Source organism: Camelus ferus, chromosome 5 (genome assembly GCF_009834535.1).
Source record: "Camelus ferus isolate YT-003-E chromosome 5, BCGSAC_Cfer_1.0, whole genome shotgun sequence".
Taxonomy (NCBI): Eukaryota; Metazoa; Chordata; class Mammalia; order Artiodactyla; family Camelidae; genus Camelus; species Camelus ferus.
This window is the reverse complement of record NC_045700.1, coordinates 50,821,850-50,846,276: the sequence shown is the minus strand read 5'-3', so window position 1 is coordinate 50,846,276 and position 24,427 is coordinate 50,821,850. Positions and strand designations below refer to the sequence as shown.

Below are 24,427 nucleotides of genomic sequence, written 5' to 3'. Positions count from 1 at the left end.
TTAGATTAAACCTAGGATTATATGAGGAATCACAATAATAAAGACCCTAGACTATGAGCTCCTCTCTGCTCCCATACCTTACATAAACCTCTGTCTCATTAATTTGATACTGTGGAAATTCTCTCTCTCACTAAACAGTCAGACCATCCAGTGTGCGTTCAACAAAAAGCAAAATGTTGTTAAATTTTCAATAATATTTATTGCACAAAGATACAAGATTTTCAAGCACAGTCTGTGAGGTCAAATAAAAAACTCTGAAAGATCCATGAGCAGATCAGTTCAAAAATCAGAGTCTCTGTGGGGAAAAAAAATCAGCTCTTTATTAAAAAGACAAAATAACCTAAGTTCTATATGGAACACATCTATAAAATGAATTATTCATTCGTTCTGCGAGCTAGTATTAAACATATGCTGCGTACAAGGAACTGTCCTAGATGCTGGAGATGAAAGAGCTATGGTTAAAAAGATGAACAGAGTCAAAGAATTTCTGAAATTGTAAAGCACTGTCAGAAATGTAATGGACTGTCATGTGATTGGGGCAGGGTCAACGTCTACAATAAAGGGCATTAAGATTAGCTTGTGTTCAAAGGTTTACCAGCAAAAGATGAAATCATTTTTTAATTTTAATTTTATGGTAAATTAAAATAAGTTTTTAGTAGAAAAATATTGCAGAATCTCTTCAAAGGAATCTCAAAAGTAAGATAGCTGTTCACCAATTGTATATAAATAGTCTTTCTAATCCCAGTCGGTTGTTTGCTTTCTTTGTTTTAGCATTAATGCTAAATGGAAATAGACTGTCTTAGACTTCTCTAGAAAGTAATTTATTCTTTTGGCATTCCTATTTTAATAGTTTAATAAATTATGATCATGTATAATACAACATTCTTATGGTGTATAAATCTAGCATCCAACTTCAAAACTTGATGTTGTTTTTTTTTCCTCTTATTAGATCCACCTGGGCCACCTTCTCGTCCAGAGGTCAAAGATAAAACAAAGTCAAGCATCTCACTAGCATGGAAACCTCCAGCCAAAGATGGTGGCAGCCCAATCAAAGGATACATTGTAGAAATGCAGGAAGAAGGTAGTACTGACTGGAAGAGTGTAAATGAACCGGACAAACTCTTAACTACCTGTGAGTGTGTGGTACCAAATCTGAAAGAGCTCAGAAAGTACAGATTCAGAGTAAAAGCTGTCAACGAAGCTGGTGAATCTGAACCAAGTGACACAACTGGAGAGATCCCTGCCACTGATGTTCAGGGTACTAGTCCTTAATCCATTTATATATTCATCTTTTGATCTTATTATGAAATTGATTAATTTACTGAAGATATGTCAATTACTTTTTGGAAAAGGTCAGCTAAATCCTGTTATATTATCCATGGTATTACAGAGGTACCGGAAGTTTTCATTGACATTGGAGCACAAGACTGTCTAATTTGTCAAGCTGGCACACAGATTAGGATTCCTGCTGTCATCAAGGGACGCCCAACACCAAAATCCTCTTGGGAATTTGATGGAAAGGCAAAGAAGGCAGTGAAGGTAAGAATTTATAATTATCTGTATCTCCCATTGAATCACTCTAAGGAATAGTTACACTATAACTGACTATCTTCTTTTCTAATAGGATGGGGTTCATGATATCCCTGAAGATGCACAGGTAAAAAAAAAATATATATATATATATTATATATATAGAAATGATTCAGAATCTGATTGACTTCAGTACTGCTTTCAATTTATTCAACATATGACTAATATTTCTTTCTTTGCAGCTGGAGACTGCTGAAAATTCATCAGTAATTATTATTCCAGAGTGTAAGCGATCTCATACAGGCAAATACAGCATCACAGCCAAGAATAAAGCAGGACAAAAGACTGCAAATTGCAGAGTTAAAGTCATGGGTAAGGAAGACTTTAAAAGTTACTATGGAATAAGAAAAAATTATTTTAAACAAAGAACCACTGTTTACATTGTGATTTGCATCCAACAGATGTACCAGGGCCACCCAAAGATCTGAAAGTCAGTGACATCACAAGGGGTAGTTGCAAACTTACATGGAAGATGCCAGATGATGATGGAGGAGACAGGATCAAAGGCTATGTTATCGAGAAGAGGACTATTGATGGAAAAGCCTGGACTAAAGTCAACCCAAGCTGTGGAAGCACCTCATTTGTAGTTCCTGACCTCATCTCTGGACAGGAATATTTCTTCCGTGTACGGGCAGAAAACCGTTTTGGAATTGGTCCACCTGTGGAAACCATTCAGAGGACCACTGCCAGAGACCCAATATGTAAGTTTTTAAAGCTAAGATTAAAGTAGTTTCCCAAATTTGAAATATGTTATTATAAACAATGCCTAATACTTCTTTTAACTATTTTTAAAGATCCTCCTGATCCTCCTATTAAACTCAAGATTGGCCTCATAACAAAGAACACAGTACACCTGTCATGGAAACCCCCAAAGAATGATGGGGGCTCCCCTGTCACCCACTATATTGTTGAGTGCCTTGCATGGGATCCTACTGGGACAAAGAAAGAAGCATGGAAACAGTGCAACAAACGTGACGTGGAGGAACTGGAGTTTACCGCCGAAGACCTCATAGAGGGTGGGGAATACGAATTCAGGGTCAAAGCCGTCAATGCTGCAGGAGTCAGCAAACCTTCAGACACTGTTGGCCCTGTGATTGTCAAAGACCAGACATGTAAGTACCAACATATTAACAGAGAATGTCCTCTTTATGAATGCGTTCCGGATATTTAAGAAAAGTCCAAAATAAAAAGAGATGTCTACATGGGGAAGCTACCAGGGGTTGAGTCTGGACATGGGCACATGACCTAATTGCTCATGCCCTCAGCTTCCACAGAATTCTCATCTTTCCTTACATATGACCTTTCCCTTATTGAAAGGAGATGATATTTGGCATTTCCTTCCTCTCATTTTCTCCACGGCAGGCTATTTTACACACCAGAAGTTAAAGCAGTTCCTCTGCAAGCTCCTCAAAAGGGGCAGAAAGTAACCAGTCATTTGCTCAGCAACTGCTAAGACTCATTTATCTTCACAATCAAGCTGCTTTTTCTCTATTTGATGAAAAGATATATCCATTTTAAGAGATAAGACATACACACAAATATAGTAATAATTCTTCCTCTAATTACTGTTACTACCATCACTACTGCTGTGTAGTTGTTAGTTCCTTCTTCTAAATTTAGGAGAGCTGTAGTCACAACCCCCTTTGCATATTCTTATACTAAATTCATGAAAATTGAAAACTGCTTTGCCTCCATTAGCAGTTATATTTCTTAAAAGGGAATTCATCTCAGAATGAACATATAGTAGGTCCCCTCATAACACTGCAAACATATTAAAGGGAATATCATGAAAGAACACTCAAGCCTAAGCGACTATAAATTTCACCTTTCTCTACCCTTTTTCAATATCTACAATCATAATGATGCCACATGGGAGAGAGGCAACTGCTGATACATAGCCACATGTAGATCAGTAAAGGATGATGCCACATGTATCTGCTCCCCAAACTGGTATAAACTAGATGCAGACAGATCTGTTCTTTATATCAAGCAGGGCTATAAAGCCTGACTATAGTAGATCCAGATAACTTTCTAGTGACTGTGAATTCTACTTTCCATCCTTTAGTGCTCTATGTTCCTAATGATGATAGCTTCTTTTTTTTTTCCTTTAATAATCTAGGCCCACCTTCAATTGAGCTAAAAGAATTCATGGAGGTTGAAGAAGGAACTGATGTTAACATTGTGGCCAAAATTAAAGGTGTGCCTTTCCCGACACTAACCTGGTTTAAAGCTCCTCCGATGAAGCCTGATAAGAAAGAACCTGTTGTCTATGACACCCATGTCAACAAACTGGTGGTGGATGATACTTGCACCTTAGTTATTCCACAGTCTCGCAGGAGTGACACTGGCCTATATACCATCACAGCCGTGAATAATCTGGGAACAGCATCAAAGGAAATGAGACTGAATGTCCTTGGTAAAGATTTCATGGTTTTATTAAAACCATGTGATTTTCTGTTCATAAACGTAGTATTTGGCTTTAAGATCATTCTCCTAATAAAATTTTCTCTTAAAACCATTTTAGGTCGCCCTGGCCCTCCAGTAGGACCGATAAAGTTTGAATCTGTTTCAGCAGATCAAATGACATTATCTTGGCTTCCACCTAAAGATGACGGTGGGTCTAAGATTACCAACTATGTAATTGAGAAAAGAGAAGCTAACAGGAAGACATGGGTACGTGTCTCCAGTGAACCGAAAGAGTGCATGTACACAATTCCCAAACTGCTGGAAGGCCATGAGTACGTATTCCGAATCATGGCCCAGAATAAATATGGCATTGGGGAGCCTCTTGACAGTGAGCCTGAAACAGCAAGAAACCTCTTCTGTAAGTAGGACGTGCTTCACATACAAAGTCATTCTTATTTGTGTTTTTCATAATTTCTCATACATCAATGTGATTTTTGTCACAGCTGTCCCTGGAGCACCTGATAAACCAACAGTTAGCAGTGTGACTCGTAATTCCATGACTGTCAACTGGGAAGAGCCAGAATATGATGGAGGCTCTCCTGTGACAGGATACTGGCTAGAAATGAAAGATACCACTTCGAAGAGATGGAAGAGAGTTAACCGAGATCCTATCAAAGCCATGACTTTGGGTGTTTCTTATAAAGTGACTGGTCTCATTGAAGGTTCTGATTATCAGTTCCGGGTGTACGCCATCAATGCTGCTGGTGTGGGTCCAGCAAGTCTGCCCTCAGACCCAACGACTGCTAGAGATCCAATTGGTGAGACTTGAAACCATTCCTTGCCCCCATCCCACCAAAAGTGCCATGGAAAAGTCAAGAATACTAACATATGCTGCTTCTTTCCAGCCCCTCCTGGCCCACCATTTCCCAAAGTCACAGACTGGACCAAATCATCTGCGGATCTGGAGTGGTCTCCCCCACTAAAAGATGGTGGATCCAAAGTAACCGGATACATCGTTGAATATAAAGAAGAAGGCAAAGAAGAGTGGGAAAAGGTAGCTAACACTTGGCGTTATGGAAATGGACTATGAATAAACTAAAAATGTAGTTATTCTCAATCCCGTTAACTCCTATCTGTACTTTCTGGACTAAGAAATAAAAGAAAGCCATTTAATTTAACAGATAATCCAAACATCTGTTATGTCAAAAATCTAATCAAAAGTTAAGTCATGCTATTGTGTAGTATCTTTTAGCTATAAAGCCTGAAAAGATGGATGAAGTGAACAATACAGTTTTTTTTTCTAATCAGTTGACAATATTATAAAACATAATTTCTGGCATTCAGTATTTACCTGTAATATCTGATCCCTAAAACCTAAATTGACAACAGTTCTCCCAGAACAAGTAAATATGCCATTGGTTATGCTTTGGAAAGCTATTAAACAAGAAACTACAAAGAACTACAGTAGTTTCTCCCCCTTATCCAAAGGGATACATTCTAAGACCCCCAGTGGATGCCTGAAACCACAGATAGTATAGGAAAAAACATGAGAGTTCATTACTAATGGGCAGGTAGCATATACAGTGTGAATATACTGGACAAAGGGATGGTTCACATCCCGGATAGGGATGGAGCAGGATGACACAGGATTTCATCACACTGCTCAGAATGGTGTGCAATTTAAAACTTATGAATTGTTGATTTGTGGAATTTTTTTCCATTTAATATTTTCAGATCTTGGTTGACTTCGGGTAAATGAAACACAGAATGCAAAACCACAGATAAGGAAGGACTACTGAATTCTACTTATAAATGCTTGTGATTTCTCCCTAGGCTAAAGATAAAGAAGTGAGAGGAACAAAACTTGTTGTGACAGGATTAAAAGAAGGAGCATTCTACAAATTTAGAGTTAGAGCAGTCAACATTGCTGGCATTGGAGAACCTGGAGAAGTCACAGATGCCATTGAAATGAAGGACAGAATTGGTAATTATTAATATTTCTATTATTTTACCGAGAGTTAGTTTTAGATTGGAAATGAAAAGCACATTTGTTATTTTCAATTGTTTTCCAGTATTACCTGACATTCAGCTGGATGCCAGCGTCAGAGACAGAATTGTGGTCCATGCTGGAGGGGTGATTCGGATCATTGCCTATGTGTCTGGAAAGCCTCCTCCAACCATTACCTGGAACATGAATGAAAGAGCATTACCTCAAGAAGCCACCATTGAGTCCACAGCCATTAGCTCATCCATGGTCATCAAGAATTGCCAGAGGAGCCACCAAGGCGTCTATTCTCTTCTTGCCAAAAATGCAGCCGGGGAAAGAAAGAAGACAATTATCGTTGATGTATTAGGTAAAAGCTTTCAATTTGTCCATGCAACTTTAAAAAATAACATTTTATTTCATCTACAGCAAAGCTCTATTATTTTAAAAAAAAAAAAGCTGTTACAAATATTTTGGAAAATAAGAAAAATCACCCACAATCCCATTGACCACTATTAGCATTAAAAAAAACCTCCTCGTTGCTTTTTTATCCTATACATATTTTATATGCTTGTACTCCTACGATAAATTCTTGTGAGTTGCCTTTTTATATAACACATCACCATAAACATTTACTATGTTGTTATATAGTTTTCATAAAAGCAGTGTTCCTGCAAATGTACATGAATGTTTAACAATTTGCTATGGTTGACCATTTTCACATCATAGGACCTGCTGGTTATCATCATAATGCAAAAATCCCTTTGAAGTTTTCAGTATTCTAATTGAAGAGAAGCATCATATTTGGTTATCAATATTGCATTTTTTAGTCACTGAATATCGAGTCGAATGCTACAAGGCTTGTTCATGCCTCTCGCTGGCTTTATTCCAGTGATTTGCTCAAAAAGTGAAGCCCTCCCACCCAGATCTCTCTCTCAGCCTATCTCTAGGCACAACTAAACTCCAAACACCCAGTTTTTATGTGAAAATAACCAGTTTTCTATTGGACATAATTAATATTGATGAATGAAACTGGCATGAGGAAAAAGATTTCATTGAGCAACAGTCTTTCAAGCTTCTAGGTTGTTTCAAACTGCTAAACAGTCTTTAGTCCAATGGTTATTACTTTAAGAACTAGTGCCCTTCCAGGTTAAATTCCAACCCTCTCAAAGGTCATTCTGAAATCTGGGGTCTCCTGTGCTACTCAGATTTACTGGTCACCCAGAAAAAATTCTCTCATCCTTTCTCCTCTGAAGAGTAAACTGGACACAAAAAGTAGCCATGCCATCCTCACCCCTCTCCTGTCTCTGTGTGTTTGTCTCCAAACATCTCCCTCTTATCTAACTCATAAATTACTGGGGGGAAATATATATATATATATATATTCATTCTACTAAAGCAAGGGCAACCAGTAACTATTGCAAACCTATTTCATTTTAAAATATGGTTGAATATAGGTACCAAGGAAGGAAAAAAACAACTCAATAAATACAAAATCTTACTCTAACTCTTTTCATAGCAACATTTTTGTCTCCCTTTTAAAAACGGAGGGTAACAAATATTGAGCCCTGTAGTTCATTGAGGTTCAACAACTGGAAACCTTTTCCTCTTATTTCCAGATGTGCCAGGCCCTGTTGGAATACCATTCCTGCCTCACAACCTAACCAATGACTCCTGCAAATTGACATGGTTCTCTCCAGAAGATGATGGAGGCTCTCCAATCACCAATTATGTAATTGAAAAGAGGGAATCTGACCGCAGAGCATGGACCCCAGTGACATGCACAGTCACCCGACAAAATGCTACTGTCCAAGGTCTCATTCAAGGAAAAGCCTACTTTTTCCGAATTGCAGCTGAAAATAGTATTGGCATGGGCCCGTTTGTTGAGACAACAGATGCACTTGTCATAAGAGATCCAATAAGTAAGTACAATTTAAAACAATTTCATCCTTAGTCATTTCTTCATTTATTTAATAAAAGACTATAGTGACAAAATTAGTGTATAAATGCCAGTTTCGTTCAATTTGTCAAGAATTCCTCAGGTAAATACCCAGTATCTGATGTGTAAATACCCAGTATCTGATGTTGGTAGTATTGGAATGTGATCATGAAAGAGATTAAGGGAATATATACGATTCTTCAAATCCTTTCATGTAATACTACACTGATTTTTTTTTTAATTTTCAACTTAATGGCATAAATATGAAGTATTTCCCTAACTCTAAAACTATCAACTCTGGAGAACTTTCCTGAATTATTTGGCCTCAGTGAACCTCCCTATTTGCTTATCTGGAAATTAGATTATATTGGGTCCCTTTTAGATTTAATCATTGTATGTTAAGATCTCTTTTGCTACTTAGCAAAACAAATAGTTTAATGTTTAAATGCAATTCTCAAAAAGTATTATTTACTACATTCTATTACATTCTTTTTTTTTTTTTTTTGAGTAAAGGTAGATTTATTTAGAGAGTTACATACTGCATAGAGTGTACACTGTTTCAAAAGGCAAGAGAAAGGCCACGAGGTGTAGGGGTTGGGTGCTCAGGTTAAAGTAAAAGTAGATACACATCCCATAGACAGAGTGCGGGCCATCTCCAAAGAGGACGGAGTGAGAGAGGCAGCCATTCTACTACATTCTTAATACGACATTTGTTTCACTGTCATTCCACACTTGCAGCTGTACCAGAGCGTCCTGAAGACCTAGAAGTCAAAGAAGTTACTAAAGATTCTGTCACTTTGACTTGGAATCCTCCAAAGTATGATGGCGGATCAGAAATTATTAACTACATCCTAGAAAGCCGTCTCATTGGAACCGAGAAGTTCCACAAAGTTACAAACGACAACTTGCTTGGCAGGAAGTATACTGTGAAAGGCTTAAAAGAAGGTGATACCTACGAGTACCGTGTCAGTGCAGTCAATATTGTTGGACAAGGCAAACCATCATTTTGCACCAAGCCAATCACTTGCAAGGATGAGCTGGGTATGTGTCAAATGCAGTTCATATTTTGCAAACTTGTACATCTATAGATTTATCCTAGGACATCAGTCCAGCTGACTTGCCTTTATAATTGTAATTTTAGCTCCTCCGACGCTTGACCTCGACTTCAGAGATAAGCTCACGATTCGAGTTGGTGAAGCTTTTGCCCTCACTGGCCGTTACTCAGGCAAACCAAAGCCCAAGGTTACTTGGTTCAAAGATGACGCTGATGTGCTGGAAGACGATCGCACTCACATAAAGACCACTCCTACGACACTTGCTCTAGAGAAGCTCAAGGCCAAGCGTTCAGATTCTGGCAAATACTGTGTGGTTGTGGAGAACAGTACAGGCTCCAGGAAAGGGTTCTGTCAAGTTAATGTTGTTGGTAAGTATTATGTAGCAAGAAGGAGAGAGACCCTGTTCTTTCCAAAGTAGATGTGGAAATCACATTTTGTGCTGTGATTTTTTTTCCTTCAGACCGTCCTGGACCACCAGTAGGACCAGTTATTTTTGATGAGGTGACCAAAGATTACATGGTTATCTCTTGGAAGCCACCTTTAGATGATGGAGGCAGTGAAATTACCAATTACATTATTGAGAAGAAGGAGACAGGCAAAGATGTCTGGATGCCCGTGACATCTGCAAGTGCTAAAACAACATGCAAAGTTCCTAAACTGCTTGAAGGGAAAGATTATATTTTCCGGATATATGCTGAAAATCTGTATGGAATAAGTGATCCTCTGGTGTCTGATTCAATGAAAGCCAAAGATCGCTTCAGTATGCATTATATTTGGTTTTAATGATTCAACATTTGAGGTTGTTAATAGGAAGAATTAAATTTCTAATGCATTTTGCTAATGTTTGTTATAGGAGTTCCTGATGCACCTGACCAGCCAATTGTTACAGAAGTTACCAAAGACTCTGCATTAGTAACCTGGAACAAGCCAAATGATGGTGGAAAGCCCATCACAAACTACATCCTGGAGAAGAGGGAAACTATGTCTAAACGATGGGCTAGAGTTACCAAAGAGCCTATCCATCCACACACCAAATTTAGGGTTCCTGATCTTCTAGAAGGATGTCACTATGAATTCCGGGTTTCTGCAGAAAATGAAATTGGTATTGGAGACCCAAGCCCACCATCCAAACCAGTCATTGCTAAAGATCCAATTGGTATAGTACTAAAGCATTCATTCAGCTTTCATTTTATCCAGCTTTGTTGTCAGCTATATTCTAACACCTTTTTGGTTTTTTCTTTTATTATGCAGCTAAGCCAAGTCCACCTGTTAATCCTGAAGCAATAGATACAACATGTAATTCAGTTGATCTAACTTGGCAGCCACCCCGTCATGATGGTGGGAGCAAGATTCTGGGTTATATTGTTGAGTACCAGAAAGTTGGAGATGAAGAATGGAAAAGAGCCAATCACACTCCTGAGTCATGTCCTGAAACTAAATATAAAGTCACTGGTCTTCGGGATGGTCAGTCCTATAAGTTCAGAGTAATAGCAGTTAATGAAGCTGGTGAATCAGATCCAGCTCATGTACCAGAGCCAGTGCTAGTAAAAGACAGACTCGGTGAGTAACATGTTCTCAGCTGCCTTTGCAAGGAAGATAGGTGTTCCACTGTCTATGCTTCATTGGAAAACACAGTAACAAATCAAATCTGAAAGTACCATTCTCTTTATTCTAGAACCACCTGAGTTGATTCTTGATGCCAACATGGCAAGAGAACAACACATAAAAGTTGGTGACACTCTGAGACTTAGTGCCATCATCAAAGGAGTGCCATTCCCAAAAGTAACCTGGAAAAAAGGAGACAGAGAGGCTCCAACTAAAGCACGAATTGACACTACTCCAGTTGGTAGCAAGCTTGAAATTCGTAATGCTCTCCATGAAGATGGTGGAATGTATTCCTTAACAGTAGAGAATCCAGCTGGTTCAAAAACTGTCTCAGTAAAAGTACTCGTATTAGGTAAGAATTTTAGTACATGATGTATTTAATGCAATGGCATAAAAAAGTACCTTTTAATACATTTCGAGCTCTTATCTGGATGAAGCCATACACATAACTGCATTATTTAATACTTTTCAGATAAGCCTGGGCCACCTAGAGATCTGGAAGTCAGTGAAATTAGGAAAGATTCTTGTTACCTTACTTGGAAGGAACCACTGGATGATGGCGGTTCTGTCATTACAAATTATGTGGTTGAGAGGAAAGATGTTGCCAGTGCCCAGTGGTCTCCTCTTTCAACTACATCAAAGAAAAAGAGTCACATGGCTAAACATCTTAATGAAGGTAATCAGTACCTCTTCCGAGTAGCTGCTGAGAACCAGTATGGACGTGGTCCTTTCGTGGAAACACTTAAACCCATCAAGGCTCTGGATCCCCTACGTAAGTTGCTTTCTTTAGATACAAAAGTACTTTTTGATTATCTTTGAGAGTATTATTTATTCATCACGATTTCTTCTTCCAAAAAGATCCCCCAGGGCCACCCAAGAACCTACACCATGTAGATGTTGACAAGACTGAAGTGTCCCTTGTTTGGAATAAGCCAGATCGTGATGGTGGCTCTCCAATCACTGGATATTTGGTGGAATATCAAGAAGAGGGCACTGAAGACTGGATTAAGTTCAAGACTGTGACAAACTTAGAGTGTGTTGTCACTGGACTACAACAAGGAAAGACTTACAGATTCCGTGTAAGAGCTGAAAATATTGTGGGTCTTGGTCTTCCCGACACAACTATCCCAATAGAATGTCAAGAAAAACTAGGTAATGATGAGCTTGGCATTATTTTCTTTCTCTTTTAAACTATTCGTATTGTGAAAATCAAAATCTAATTTCCTCATGTTCACTTTCCAGTGCCTCCATCAGTGGAGCTGGATGTGAAATTAATTGAAGGCCTTGTGGTAAAAGCTGGAACTACAGTCAGATTCCCTGCCATTATAAGAGGTGTACCCATTCCTACTGCAAAGTGGACAACCGATGGGAATGAGATTAAAACAGATGAACACTATACAGTTGAAACTGACAACTTCTCATCAGTTCTTACCATTAAGAACTGCTTAAGGAAAGACACTGGGGAATATCAGATCACAGTTTCCAATGCTGCTGGCACCAAAACCGTAGCCGTACATCTTACTGTTCTTGATGTCCCTGGTCCACCAACAGGCCCCATTAATATTCTGGAAGTTACCCCTGAACACATGACTATCTCATGGCAGCCGCCTAAAGATGATGGAGGAAGCCCTGTGATAAATTATATTGTTGAGAAAAAAGACACCAAGAAAGACACGTGGGGTGTTGTCTCTTCAGGAAGCAGTAAGACAAAGCTGAAAGTCCCACATCTGCAAAAGGGCTGTGAATATGTTTTCCGAGTTAAAGCAGAGAATAAGATTGGTGTTGGTCCTCCCCTGGACTCCATACCTACTGTTGCTAAACATAAGTTTAGTCCTCCATCTCCTCCCGGTAAACCAGTGGTTACTGACATTACTGAAAATGCGGCAACAGTGTCTTGGACTCTGCCAAAATCTGATGGTGGCAGTCCAATAACCGGTTACTACATGGAACGTCGAGAAGTAACGGGCAAATGGGTGAGAGTCAACAAAACACCGATAGCCGACCTGAAGTTTAGAGTGACTGGACTCTATGAGGGAAATACATACGAGTTTAGAGTTTTTGCTGAGAATCTTGCAGGACTAAGCGGTCCATCCCCAAGTTCTGATCCAATAAAAGCCTGCCGGCCCATCAAACCACCTGGACCACCTATTAATCCTAAGCTGAAAGACAAGACCAGAGAAACAGCTGACCTAGTATGGACAAAGCCTCTCAGTGATGGTGGTAGCCCCATTCTGGGCTACGTAGTGGAGTGTCAGAAAGCTGGAACAACACAGTGGAGCAGGATTAATAAAGATGAACTGATCAGGCAGTGTGCCTTCAGGGTACCTGGACTTATTGAAGGAAATGAGTACAGATTCCGTATAAAGGCAGCTAATATTGTGGGAGAGGGAGAGCCAAGAGAACTAGCAGAGTCTGTGATTGCAAAGGATATCCTTCACCCTCCAGAAGTAGAACTTGATGTGACTTGTCGTGATGTTATTACCGTTAGAGTAGGCCAAACTATCCGCATTCTTGCTCGGGTAAAAGGCAGACCTGAACCAGACATAACCTGGTCTAAGGAGGGCAAAGCATTGGTCCGAGAAAAGCGAGTTGACCTAATTCACGATCTGCCTCGTGTTGAGTTACATATTAAGGAAGCTGTTAGAGCTGACCATGGCAAGTATATCATCTCAGCTAAGAACAGCAGTGGGCATGCCCAAGGTCATGCTATCGTTAATGTCCTCGACAGACCTGGGCCTTGCCAGAATTTAAAGGTCAGCAATGTAACCAAAGAGAACTGTACAATTTCTTGGGAAAACCCACTAGATAATGGTGGCTCAGAAATAACAAATTTCATAGTGGAGTATCGCAAGCCAAACCAGAAAGGCTGGTCAATTGTTGCTTCAGATGTCACTAAGCGATTAATCAAGGCCAACCTTTTAGCCAACAATGAATACTACTTCCGAGTTTGTGCAGAGAATAAAGTAGGTGTTGGGCCAACCATTGAAACAAAAACTCCAATTCTGGCTATTAACCCTATTGATAGACCAGGTGAGCCTGAAAACCTTCATATTGCAGATAAAGGAAAGACATTTGTCTATCTGAAGTGGAGGCGGCCTGACTATGACGGTGGTAGCCCAAATCTGTCATATCACGTTGAAAGGAGGCTGAAGGGCTCTGCTGACTGGGAAAGAGTGCATAAAGGAAGCATTAAAGATACCCACTACATGGTTGACAAATGTGTTGAAAACCAGATTTATGAGTTCAGAGTGCAAACGAAGAATGAAGGTGGAGAAAGTGACTGGGTAAAGACAGAGGAAGTTGTTGTGAAGGAAGACTTGCAGAAACCGGTGCTTGATCTGAAATTAAGTGGCGTGCTAACTGTCAAAGCAGGCGACACCATTCGACTTGAGGCAGGTGTTAGAGGCAAACCGTTTCCAGAAGTTTTATGGACCAAGGACAGAGATGCTACAGACTTAACAAGATCACCAAGGGTCAAAATTGAGACCGGTGCTGACTCATCTAAATTTTCTCTCACTAAAGCAAAGCGAAGTGATGGTGGTAAATATGTAATTACAGCAACAAACACAGCCGGCAGTTTTGTGGCCTATGCCACTGTCAATGTTTTAGATAAGCCTGGTCCTGTGAGAAACCTGAAAATCGTTGATGTGTCCAGCGACAGGTGTAGTCTTCACTGGGATCCACCAGAGGATGACGGTGGCTGTGAAATCCAAAATTATATTGTAGAAAAATGTGAGAGCAAGCGAATGGTTTGGTCTACCTTTTCCTCTACTATCTTAACACCTGGTGCTACAGTAACTCGTCTCATAGAAGGAAATGAATATATCTTCAGAGTCCGTGCAGAAAATAAAATAGGCACAGGGCCTCCAACAGAAACTAAACCAGTCATTGCAAAAACCAAGTATGACAGACCTGGACGCCCTGATCCCCCTGAAGTCACTAAAGTAAGCAAAGAAGAGATGACTGTGGTTTGGACTCCACCTGAATATGATGGTGGAAAGTCTATCACAGGATACTTTTTGGAGAAAAAGGAAAAACATTCAACACGATGGGTCCCTGTCAACAAGAGTGCGATCCCTGAGAGACGTTTGAAAGTACAGAATCTCCTCCCAGGACATGAATATCAGTTCCGTGTCAAGGCAGAAAATGAAATTGGAATTGGAGAACCAAGCTTGCCCTCAAGACCAGTGGTGGCAAAAGACCCCATAGGTATAATGTTCTTGCTTTTTCTGGTATTACACCAACCCTTAAACTTAAGCACAGAGGTATTAGACAAATAAGTTAAATCCACAACATCAAAACTTTATGTTAGCCAATATTTTCCCAAACAGATCTTTTACCAAATCGCATAAAATGTACAAACAATGGTAGATTCTAATTTTATGAAGGAAAATAAGGAGGACTCAGTACTTGAGAAATTGAATGTACTATCTGTGATTAATTAAGGATAGACTATAGAAAATTACACATTAAAGTATCACTAATAGTAGTTAACCACATGTAAATTTATTCTTACACAATTTACTTTCAGAACCACCTGGTCCACCAACCAACCTCAAAGTGGTTGATACAACCAAAAGTTCCATAACTCTTGGGTGGGGAAAACCAGTGTATGATGGTGGTGCACCGATAATTGGATATGTTGTGGAAATGAGACCGAAAATAGCAGATGCATCACCTGATGAAGGCTGGAAAAGGTGCAATGCTGCAGCACAACTTGTTCGCATGGAATTCACTGTCACCAGCTTAGATGAAAACCAGGAATATGAGTTCAGGGTGTGTGCCCAAAACCAGGTTGGCATTGGGCGCCCTGCAGAACTAAAGGATGCTATTAAACCTAAAGAGATCCTAGGTGAGAACCTATTTTATCACTTGATTGACTCATGTTTCACTTCTCACATGATTTCCCCACATTCCAAAGTCAACTAATGGCTTTTGTGTTATTTGCAGAACCTCCGGAGATTGATCTGGATGCCAGCATGAGAAAACTGGTCACGGTGAGGGCAGGATGCCCCATTCGACTATTTGCCATAGTGAGAGGGCGACCAGCCCCTAAGGTCACTTGGCGAAAAGTGGGTATTGATAACGTGGTCAGAAAGGGACAAGTTGATCTGGTTGACACTATGGCCTTCCTCGTCATCCCCAATTCTACGCGAGATGACTCGGGAAAATACTCCCTGACGCTTGTGAACCCAGCAGGGGAAAAGGCTGTGTTCGTGAATGTCAGAGTATTAGGTGGGTTAACAAGCTTCTTCCTTCCCTTCAAAAACACCTAGTTAATAATTAATAAGGAGGCTGAGGAGACTAGCAAGTCTGATTTTGTGGTTCTTTACAGATACTCCCGGACCTGTGTCTGATTTAAAAGTTTCAGATGTCACTAAAACATCATGCCACGTTTCCTGGGCCCCTCCTGAGAATGACGGTGGGAGCCAAGTAACGCATTATATTGTGGAGAAACGTGAGGCAGACAGAAAGACGTGGGCGACAGTCACCCCAGAAGTTAAGAAAACGAGCTTCCACGTCACCAATCTTGTCCCTGGGAATGAGTATTTCTTCCGAGTCACTGCTGTCAATGAGTATGGCCCTGGTGTCCCAGCCGACGTCCCCAAACCAGTGCTCGCCTCAGATCCTCTAAGTAAGTTGTATCCTTTCTTCCTCCTTTTAACTCTAGTCCTCGACTTCAGCAAAATCAAGATACTGAATATTTTAATCCACTACTGAAAGGGCCTTAACTTATAGAAACATGAACAGTACAAATAAATATCTCACTCACTCACTGAAGACTTTTTCGATCTGCCTCATCGGGTACCTTTTTTTTTTTCTAATGGAGGTACTGGGGATTGAACTCAGGACCTCATGAATACTAAGCACATGCTTCTACCACTAAGCTCTACCCTCCCCTCTTCATTGTGTACTTTTTATGTTCAACATACCAAGCCAAAGTATGTAGTTCCCATATACCTTGAAGCAAATGGCATACTACAGCATTTCTGTATATTTACAGAGGGATTGGATTCGGTTACCTGGATAGTTTTTTCTTAATCACTTTTTTCTTCTAGGTGAGCCGGATCCCCCAAGGAAACTAGAAGTTACTGAAATGACCAAGAACAGTGCTGCATTAGCCTGGTTACCTCCCCTGCGTGACGGAGGTGCTAAAATCGACGGCTACATCATTAGTTACAGAGAAGAAGAGCAGCCTGCAGACCGCTGGACAGAGTACTCGGTGGTGAAAGATCTCAGCCTTGTTGTCACTGGGCTAAAGGAAGGAAAGAAATACAAATTTAGAGTAGTGGCCAGAAATGCTGTCGGCCTCAGTCTGCCAAGAGAAGCTGAAGGAGTCTATGAAGCCAAAGAACAGCTGTGTAAGTAGTCACTGAGTCATTTTTAATCATGGGATGAAAGTTTCCGAGAAATTTTCTTTTGACATGTAGACATTTCTCCCTGAGGAATCTTATTCCCAGAAATACTTGAAATATAGTAACGATCTGGGGTTTTGAAACATTTGGGCCCACGAAATGTAGTAAATACATTTCAAATCATGACACAGTACACACCTATATTATGTAACTCAAAGAAGTTTCATGAAGCAACACCCATCCAGATTACGTATGCTGGACTCTGATATTTTCCATTTGTTTCAATCTCATTCTTTTTAAAAAATATTGGCAGAAATGCAGACATTAATTTGAACCCATTAATGGGTTGCAAACAGCAATTTGAAAAACACTAGTATAGTTCCCCACCAGAAGAAATTTAACCTCCCCACAAAATTAACATTATTTTCCTTTCACTTTTAGTGCCACCAAAGATCCTCATGCCAGAGCAAATTACTATTAAAGCCGGGAAGAAACTCCGAATTGAAGCCCATGTGTATGGAAAGCCTTATCCGATCTGTAAATGGAAGAAAGGAGAGGATGAAGTTGTCACATCCAGCCACCTGGCAGTGCATAAAGCAGACAATTCTTCAGTTCTGATCATAAAAGATGTTACTCGGAAAGACAGTGGTTACTACAGCCTCACTGCAGAGAACAGTTCTGGGACAGACACTCAGAAGATCAAAGTTATCGTCATGGGTAGGTTAAGCATTAGACAAATGGCCATCTAAATATGCAGATCAGAAACATTTTTTTCCCATCAAACCCCTGTTCTTATGTTTCTTTCCCCTGGGTTCCCACAGATGCTCCCGGGCCCCCCCAGCCTCCATTCGACATTTCTGACATAGATGCTGACGCTTGCTCCCTGTCATGGCACATCCCTCTTGAGGATGGAGGCAGTAACATCACCAACTACATAGTGGAGAAATGTGACGTAAGCCGAGGGGACTGGGTGACTGCACTAGCTTCAGTGACAAAAACGTCCTGCAGAGTTGGAAAACTGATCCCCGGCCAAGAGTACGTCTTCCGGGTCCGTGCTGAGAATCGATTTGGCATTTCAGAGCCTCTCACATCTCCAAAGATGCTGGCTAAGTTCCCATTTGGTATGTTTCTTTCAGGGAAAGAAAAATTATATCTTATTTCTAGTCTGTTACTAAGACTAGAAACTGACATTTCCCTTATCTTCATCTCCAGATGTTCCCAGTGAGCCAAAGAATGCTCGAGTCACCAAAGTCAACAAAGACTGCATATTTGTGGCATGGGACAGGCCAGACAGTGATGGAGGGAGCCCTATTACCGGTTACCTGATTGAACGCAAAGAGAAGAACAGTTTGCTCTGGGTGAAAGCTAACGACACTCCTGTCCGGTCAACTGAATACCCCTGTGCTGGCTTGGTAGAAGGCCTTGAGTATTCATTCAGAATCTATGCCCTAAACAAAGCTGGATCCAGCCCACCCAGCAAACCCACTGAATATGTAACTGCAAGAATGCCAGTTGGTGAGTAATTTTCTTGGGGGGGGGGTATTATGAGGACACATTTCAATCTTGGGAATCTCTAAAGGTTACTACTTCTATTCAGGAATGTGTTCTGGGCAGTACTGTGAAATACATAAGTTTAAGATAAATGCTGAGAATATCTCTTCTGGTTTCAGATCCTCCTGGAAAGCCTGAAGTTATTGATGTTACCAAGAGTACTGTATCCCTCATCTGGGCTCGTCCAAAGCATGATGGAGGCAGTAAAATTATTGGCTATTTCGTAGAAGCTTGCAAACTTCCTGGTGATAAGTGGGTACGGTGCAATACTTCCCCTCACCAGATTCCCCAGGAAGAGTATACAGCTACTGGCTTAGAAGAGAACGCTCAGTATCAATTTAGAGCAATTGCCAAGACTGCAGTAAACATCAGCCAGCCTTCTGAACCTTCGGATCCAGTGACCATCGTTGCAGAAAGTGGTAAGATTCTGTTGAACGTTATAGGCAAGGTAGATAGGAGAAATATACATCATGAGTGCTAATAAAAAAATAAATCTACGTCTATGGTAAAAAAGGACAAGTAAAATGATAGGTACTTTATATACAGACACTAAAAATTATGATTATGGAGAATCTTAATAACATGTTAAACTAAAAAGCACTATACAAATCTGTGAGGACTGTCTAATTTTAACCATACACGTGCACAGAAAGATGACAAAGAAATGCACCAAAATGATAAGAGTGAAGCTTTAAGGATGTTGAAGTGACAGGTGCTGTTTACTTTTTTTCTTTATACTTTCAGCATTATCTGATTTCTACATTAAACCTGTATTTCTTTTATAATGGATATGTTACTCAAAAAAAAAATCCCGTCTTGAAAATGACAGAGCACATGAATTTCCTACTTTTATTAACAAGAATTATATAATATAGCTTTGCATATATTAAATCCTTTTCTCTTCTTTCTTTCCAGTTCCTCCCAGGATAGACCTGAGTGTGGCTATGAAATCTTTGCTTACTGTGAAAGCTGGCACTAATGTTTGCCTGGATGCCACTGTTTTTGGTAAACCAATGCCCACAGTCTCTTGGAAGAAGGATGGCACGCCGCTGAAACCATCAGAAGGCATCAAGATGGCCATGAAGCGGAATCTGTGCACCCTGGAGCTGTTCAGCGTGAACCGAAAAGACTCAGGGGACTATACCATCACTGCCGAAAACGCAAGTGGCTCCAAATCGGCCACCATTAAGCTTAAAGTGTTAGGTAACTAAAGCATTCAATGAGAATCTCATGTTTCACTCTGGGTTAATGTGATGTAAGAGAATTTACAAAACAGTATGTGAGAAAAGATTACAAAAGATACATTAAGATAGGTAATCACGGAATTATCCTCATCATAGAACAACAGCGTTTTACGGCTAAAAAGACCATTAGAGATCACATATTCTAGGGCATAATTTTACACATGAGGAAATTAAGATTTGGAAAAATTAAGTAACTTCCAACGTTGTATAGGAGGTTAATGACAATCTAAGGACGGCAGCCCAGGTCTCCAGACCACCACTCTACACTTTCCCCATTTCATGTGTGTTAGTGAAAGACTTGACTTTCCTTTCTTATCCTTTCAGATAAACCAGGTCCTCCAGCATCTGTAAAAATCAACAAAATGTATTCAGATCGTGCAATGCTTTCTTGGGAACCTCCTCTTGAAGATGGAGGCTCAGAAATCACCAACTATATTGTTGACAAACGTGAAACAAGCAGACCCAACTGGGCACAAGTGTCTGCTACTGTACCCATCACCAGCTGCAGCGTGGAGAAGCTGATAGAGGGCCATGAGTATCAGTTCCGGATTTGTGCTGAAAATAAGTACGGAGTGGGCGATCCGATCATAACTGAACCAGCAATTGCTAAAAACCCATACGGTAGGAACGTTTTGCTATGGTTTTTCATTTCACTTTTTGGATATTACCTTTTAGCCTGGGATAGTAACAGTTCAATCAATCTCTGCAGACCCACCTGGACGCTGTGATCCTCCTGTTATTAGCAACATAACCAAAGATCACATGACAGTAAGCTGGAAACCACCAGCAGATGATGGCGGCTCACCCATCACTGGCTATTTGCTTGAGAAGCGGGAAACCCAGGCAGTTAACTGGACCAAGGTCAACAGAAAACCCGTTATAGAAAGAACGATAAAAGCAACAGGTCTCCAAGAAGGCACTGAATACGAGTTCCGAGTTATAGCTATAAATAAGGCTGGACCAGGCAAACCCAGTGATGCATCCAAAGCTGCGTATGCCCAAGACCCTCTGTGTAAGTTTTCATGAAAGAGTCCCATATCCTGTATTATAATCAGCACTGAACAATCAGGAATGAGATTTTAATGAAAATTTCCTATTATTATGTATCCTCAGATCCTCCGGGCCCACCAGCTTTTCCCAAAGTATATGATACAACCCGCAGCTCCGTGAGTCTATCTTGGGGCAAGCCAGCCTATGACGGTGGTAGTCCTATCATTGGCTACCTTGTTGAAGTAAAACGAGCTGACTCTGATAACTGGGTGAGGTGCAATTTACCACAGAAGTTACAGAAAACCCGCTTTGAGGTCACTGGCCTAATGGAAAACACAGAGTATCAGTTCCGCGTGTATGCCGTTAATAAGATTGGCTACAGTGACCCCAGTGATGTGCCCGATAAACACTGTCCCAAGGACATCTTAAGTAAGTATTACTGGGAGAAATGTACAGAGCTTTCCCATCAGTCATCTTCTAAGAGGGAGTAGAGAACTCCCTTACGCAGATTTACAACCCTTACAAGTGTTAGGGCTGGTAACCCTACAGGCGCATTTTAGGAGAGCTGTGTTGGTACTTTATTGTGTAACAAGCCAAATGGAAAGCAAGGTGATCTGTGGCCTTGAAATGCTTTTCTTACCTGAGAATTTCCTGTCTTCAAAAGAATGTGGAATATAGGAATTTCATTCTGAGAACAAAAAGATTTTTTTAACTAGGTGGTGAGCTACTTATTCTTAGATTTTTATTTTTTCTTCTAATCCACCCCTCTCCGTACGTATGTAATTGGTAGTGCTCCATCTTAATTTCCTTTCTCACCGTTTCTTCTACTCACTTATTTTCCCTAACCATTTCTCCTTTTACTCTGAATTACTTGGATTACACTTCACCTCTCTGTACTTTCCTTCCTACAATGAAATAAAGAAAGTCAGAGTACGTAATAGAGTGCCTTCACTGGAATAAAGCCAAGAACCAATCATCTACTTTTAATATACAGATAATTTAAGAGGATGTAAGGTTCATGAGAAAAGGAGATGCAGATCCTCCAAGGAAAACTCAGTTCAGCCTATAGAATATTGGAGAATAGAAAGGTCGATAATTGCTATAGAGTAATGAAATAGTTGGCCAAAGTTTTAAAGATTATATTAGGGATTTTTTAAAGAAGTAGACATCAGTTTTGGAAGAGAAACCTATTTTAGGAGTGATCAGGCCAGTCCTTGGAAATACATTTGACCATTAAATTATTACTTTAACTTTCTTCACTCCAAAATTAAACAGTTCCACCAGAGGGAGAACTTGACGCTGATTTGAGGAAAACACTCATATTACGTGCTGGAGTTACAATGAGACTGTACGTACCAGTAAAAGGACGTCCACCTCCCAAGATAACTTGGTCTAAACCAAACGTCAATCTAAGAGAAAGGATTGGACTGGACATCAAGTCAACTGACTTTGACACTTTCTTGCGCTGTGAAAACGTGAACAAGTATGACGCAGGAAAATACATCTTGACTCTGGAGAACAGCTGTGGTAAAAAGGAATATACCATTGTAGTGAAAGTGCTTGGTAAGTCTACTTGGAAAAACAATCCATGTATGTTAAAAAGACGGTGTATTTATTTTTTACGTATTCATTTCTTATTTACCCACTATTTATCCAGATACTCCTGGGCCACCTGTCAACGTGACTGTCAAGGAAATATCCAAAGATTCTGCTTATGTTACCTGGGATCCGCCCATTATCGATGGCGGAAGCCCCATCATAAACTACGTGGTAGAAAAACGTGACGCAGAGAGGAAGTCCTGGTCTACCGTGACAACGGAGTGCTCAAAAACAAGCTTCAGAGTCTCGAACTTGGAGGAGGGAAAATCCTACTTCTTCAGGGTGTTTGCTGAAAACGAGTACGGCATTGGTGATCCTGGTGAAACGCGTGATGCCGTCAAAGCTTCCGGTGAGCAAGCGAGCTACCACCCCCTCATTTTGAGTGACATTTACCTTGGTTATCAGGGGCTCGGACTTATCATTTCTCCTTTGCTTTAGAAACCCCTGGACCAGTTGTGGATCTGAAAGTGACTTCTCTCACGAAGTCATCTTGTAGCATAGCCTGGAAAAAGCCTCGCAGTGATGGTGGAAGTCGAATTACCGGATACGTAGTCGATTTCCTGACTGAAGAAAATAAGTGGCAACGAGTTATGAAATCATTAAGCTTACAGTACTCCACAAAAGATTTGACTGAAGGGAAGGAATATGCCTTCAGAGTGAGTGCTGAGAATGAAAATGGAGAAGGGACCCCAAGTGAAATCAGCGTTGTGGCAAAGGATGATGTTGGTAAGCCTTCAGCCATCATCTTCATCTTCCTTTTGTCATCAAAAGTACATTCTTGAGCCCTACTCACTGGCTTATATAAAAATCCTTTAAAAACTGTAATGATCTGAAAAAATTAACTGCCTGGCATTAAAAATAACCGTAACTTATAACTCTGTTTAACAGTGGCTCCTGACCTTGACTTGAAGGATCTACCTGATTTGTGCTATGTGGCAAAAGAAAACAGCAACTTCCGTCTAAAGATCCCCATAAAAGGCAAGCCAGCACCATCTGTGTCCTGGAAGAAAGGGGAAGACCCTCTAGCAACTGACACGAGAGTCAGTGTTGAGTCATCTGCAGTTAACACAACTCTTGTAGTATATGATTGCCGAAAATCTGATGCTGGAAAATACACAATCACACTGAAGAATGTTGCTGGCACCAAGGAAGGAACTCTCTCCATAAAAGTTGTTGGCAAGCCTGGCATCCCCACTGGACCAATCAAATTTGAGGAAGTCACAGCGGAAGCCATCACCTTGAAGTGGGGTCCTCCAAAGGACGACGGAGGTTCTGAAATCACCAACTATATCCTAGAGAAGAGAGATTCTGTAAACAACAAGTGGGTGACATGTGCCTCAGCTGTCCAGAAGACCACCTTCAGAGTAATGAGACTTCACGAGGGTATGGAATACACCTTCAGGGTCAGTGCGGAAAATAAATACGGTGTAGGAGAGGGCCTGAAATCGGAGCCAATTGTTGCTAAACATCCATTTGGTAAGTGTCTCAAGGTCAGAAAAGCATGAAGCAAAACATAGTTTTGGCTTATTTATGATATGTTCCCTATTGTAAATCCTGCACTACCTACCTTTTCCTAGATGTGCCCGATGCTCCCCCACCTCCCAATATTGTGGACGTCAGACATGATTCCGTATCTCTAACTTGGACTGACCCCAGGAAAACTGGTGGCTCTCCAATTACAGGTATTTAGTTTGCACTTATCTTACAGCATGTACATTAATATTTTTTCCAAATCTTCCTCCCTGAAAACAAGTTGAATGAATGTGTGCTCCTTATTTATAGCACTATCTGCACATTCAAAAATGTATTTTCCTTTTGGTACATTATGCATTTGGTACATTAAGCTAATGCTTAATTTCAATGAAAACCTCCTAATATAATAGTTAGTAACGGCTTTCTTAATAATACCAATTTTTGTAAGTTAAAATTTTCCCACAGAAGGTACAATATGTATATTCCAAGAGAAAAAAAATGGCCCTATGATTAGATAATAAAAGTTTAGATTCTAGTAAGAATGATTATTTATTCCGTATGTCCATATATAAATTACTTGGGCAAAAACATACATATGTTTGTGTGTGTATATATATATATTTAAAAATCAGGCT

The 24,427-nt window shown here is 40.3% G+C and overlaps 1 protein-coding gene across 50 annotated transcripts in view; it reads left to right on the top strand.

Annotated features, from left to right (window-relative positions):
* TTN (titin) overlaps positions 1-24,427 on the top strand; it is a 269,971-nt gene that overhangs the window by 193,657 nt on the left and 51,887 nt on the right. For all 50 annotated transcript variants that reach the window (XM_032479832.1, XM_032479831.1, XM_032479812.1 and 47 more), the window contains 39 exons: positions 950-1,258; positions 1,391-1,539; positions 1,625-1,657; positions 1,773-1,902; positions 1,992-2,291; positions 2,385-2,702; positions 3,710-4,006; positions 4,115-4,414; positions 4,500-4,814; positions 4,902-5,050; positions 5,830-5,980; positions 6,069-6,350; positions 7,600-7,902; positions 8,658-8,960; positions 9,061-9,342; positions 9,435-9,734; positions 9,828-10,130; positions 10,226-10,534; positions 10,650-10,931; positions 11,052-11,351; positions 11,438-11,731; positions 11,822-14,788; positions 15,111-15,431; positions 15,530-15,814; positions 15,915-16,214; positions 16,639-16,941; positions 17,377-17,652; positions 17,757-18,056; positions 18,148-18,450; positions 18,606-18,905; positions 19,402-19,689; positions 20,055-20,351; positions 20,440-20,742; positions 20,844-21,149; positions 21,996-22,283; positions 22,378-22,668; positions 22,758-23,045; positions 23,208-23,795; positions 23,897-24,001. In XM_032479832.1, coding sequence (XP_032335723.1) covers positions 950-1,258; positions 1,391-1,539; positions 1,625-1,657; positions 1,773-1,902; positions 1,992-2,291; positions 2,385-2,702; positions 3,710-4,006; positions 4,115-4,414; positions 4,500-4,814; positions 4,902-5,050; positions 5,830-5,980; positions 6,069-6,350; positions 7,600-7,902; positions 8,658-8,960; positions 9,061-9,342; positions 9,435-9,734; positions 9,828-10,130; positions 10,226-10,534; positions 10,650-10,931; positions 11,052-11,351; positions 11,438-11,731; positions 11,822-14,788; positions 15,111-15,431; positions 15,530-15,814; positions 15,915-16,214; positions 16,639-16,941; positions 17,377-17,652; positions 17,757-18,056; positions 18,148-18,450; positions 18,606-18,905; positions 19,402-19,689; positions 20,055-20,351; positions 20,440-20,742; positions 20,844-21,149; positions 21,996-22,283; positions 22,378-22,668; positions 22,758-23,045; positions 23,208-23,795; positions 23,897-24,001 — 13,518 coding nt within the window. The remainder of the gene's footprint in view (positions 1-949; positions 1,259-1,390; positions 1,540-1,624; positions 1,658-1,772; positions 1,903-1,991; positions 2,292-2,384; positions 2,703-3,709; positions 4,007-4,114; positions 4,415-4,499; positions 4,815-4,901; positions 5,051-5,829; positions 5,981-6,068; positions 6,351-7,599; positions 7,903-8,657; positions 8,961-9,060; positions 9,343-9,434; positions 9,735-9,827; positions 10,131-10,225; positions 10,535-10,649; positions 10,932-11,051; positions 11,352-11,437; positions 11,732-11,821; positions 14,789-15,110; positions 15,432-15,529; positions 15,815-15,914; positions 16,215-16,638; positions 16,942-17,376; positions 17,653-17,756; positions 18,057-18,147; positions 18,451-18,605; positions 18,906-19,401; positions 19,690-20,054; positions 20,352-20,439; positions 20,743-20,843; positions 21,150-21,995; positions 22,284-22,377; positions 22,669-22,757; positions 23,046-23,207; positions 23,796-23,896; positions 24,002-24,427) is intronic.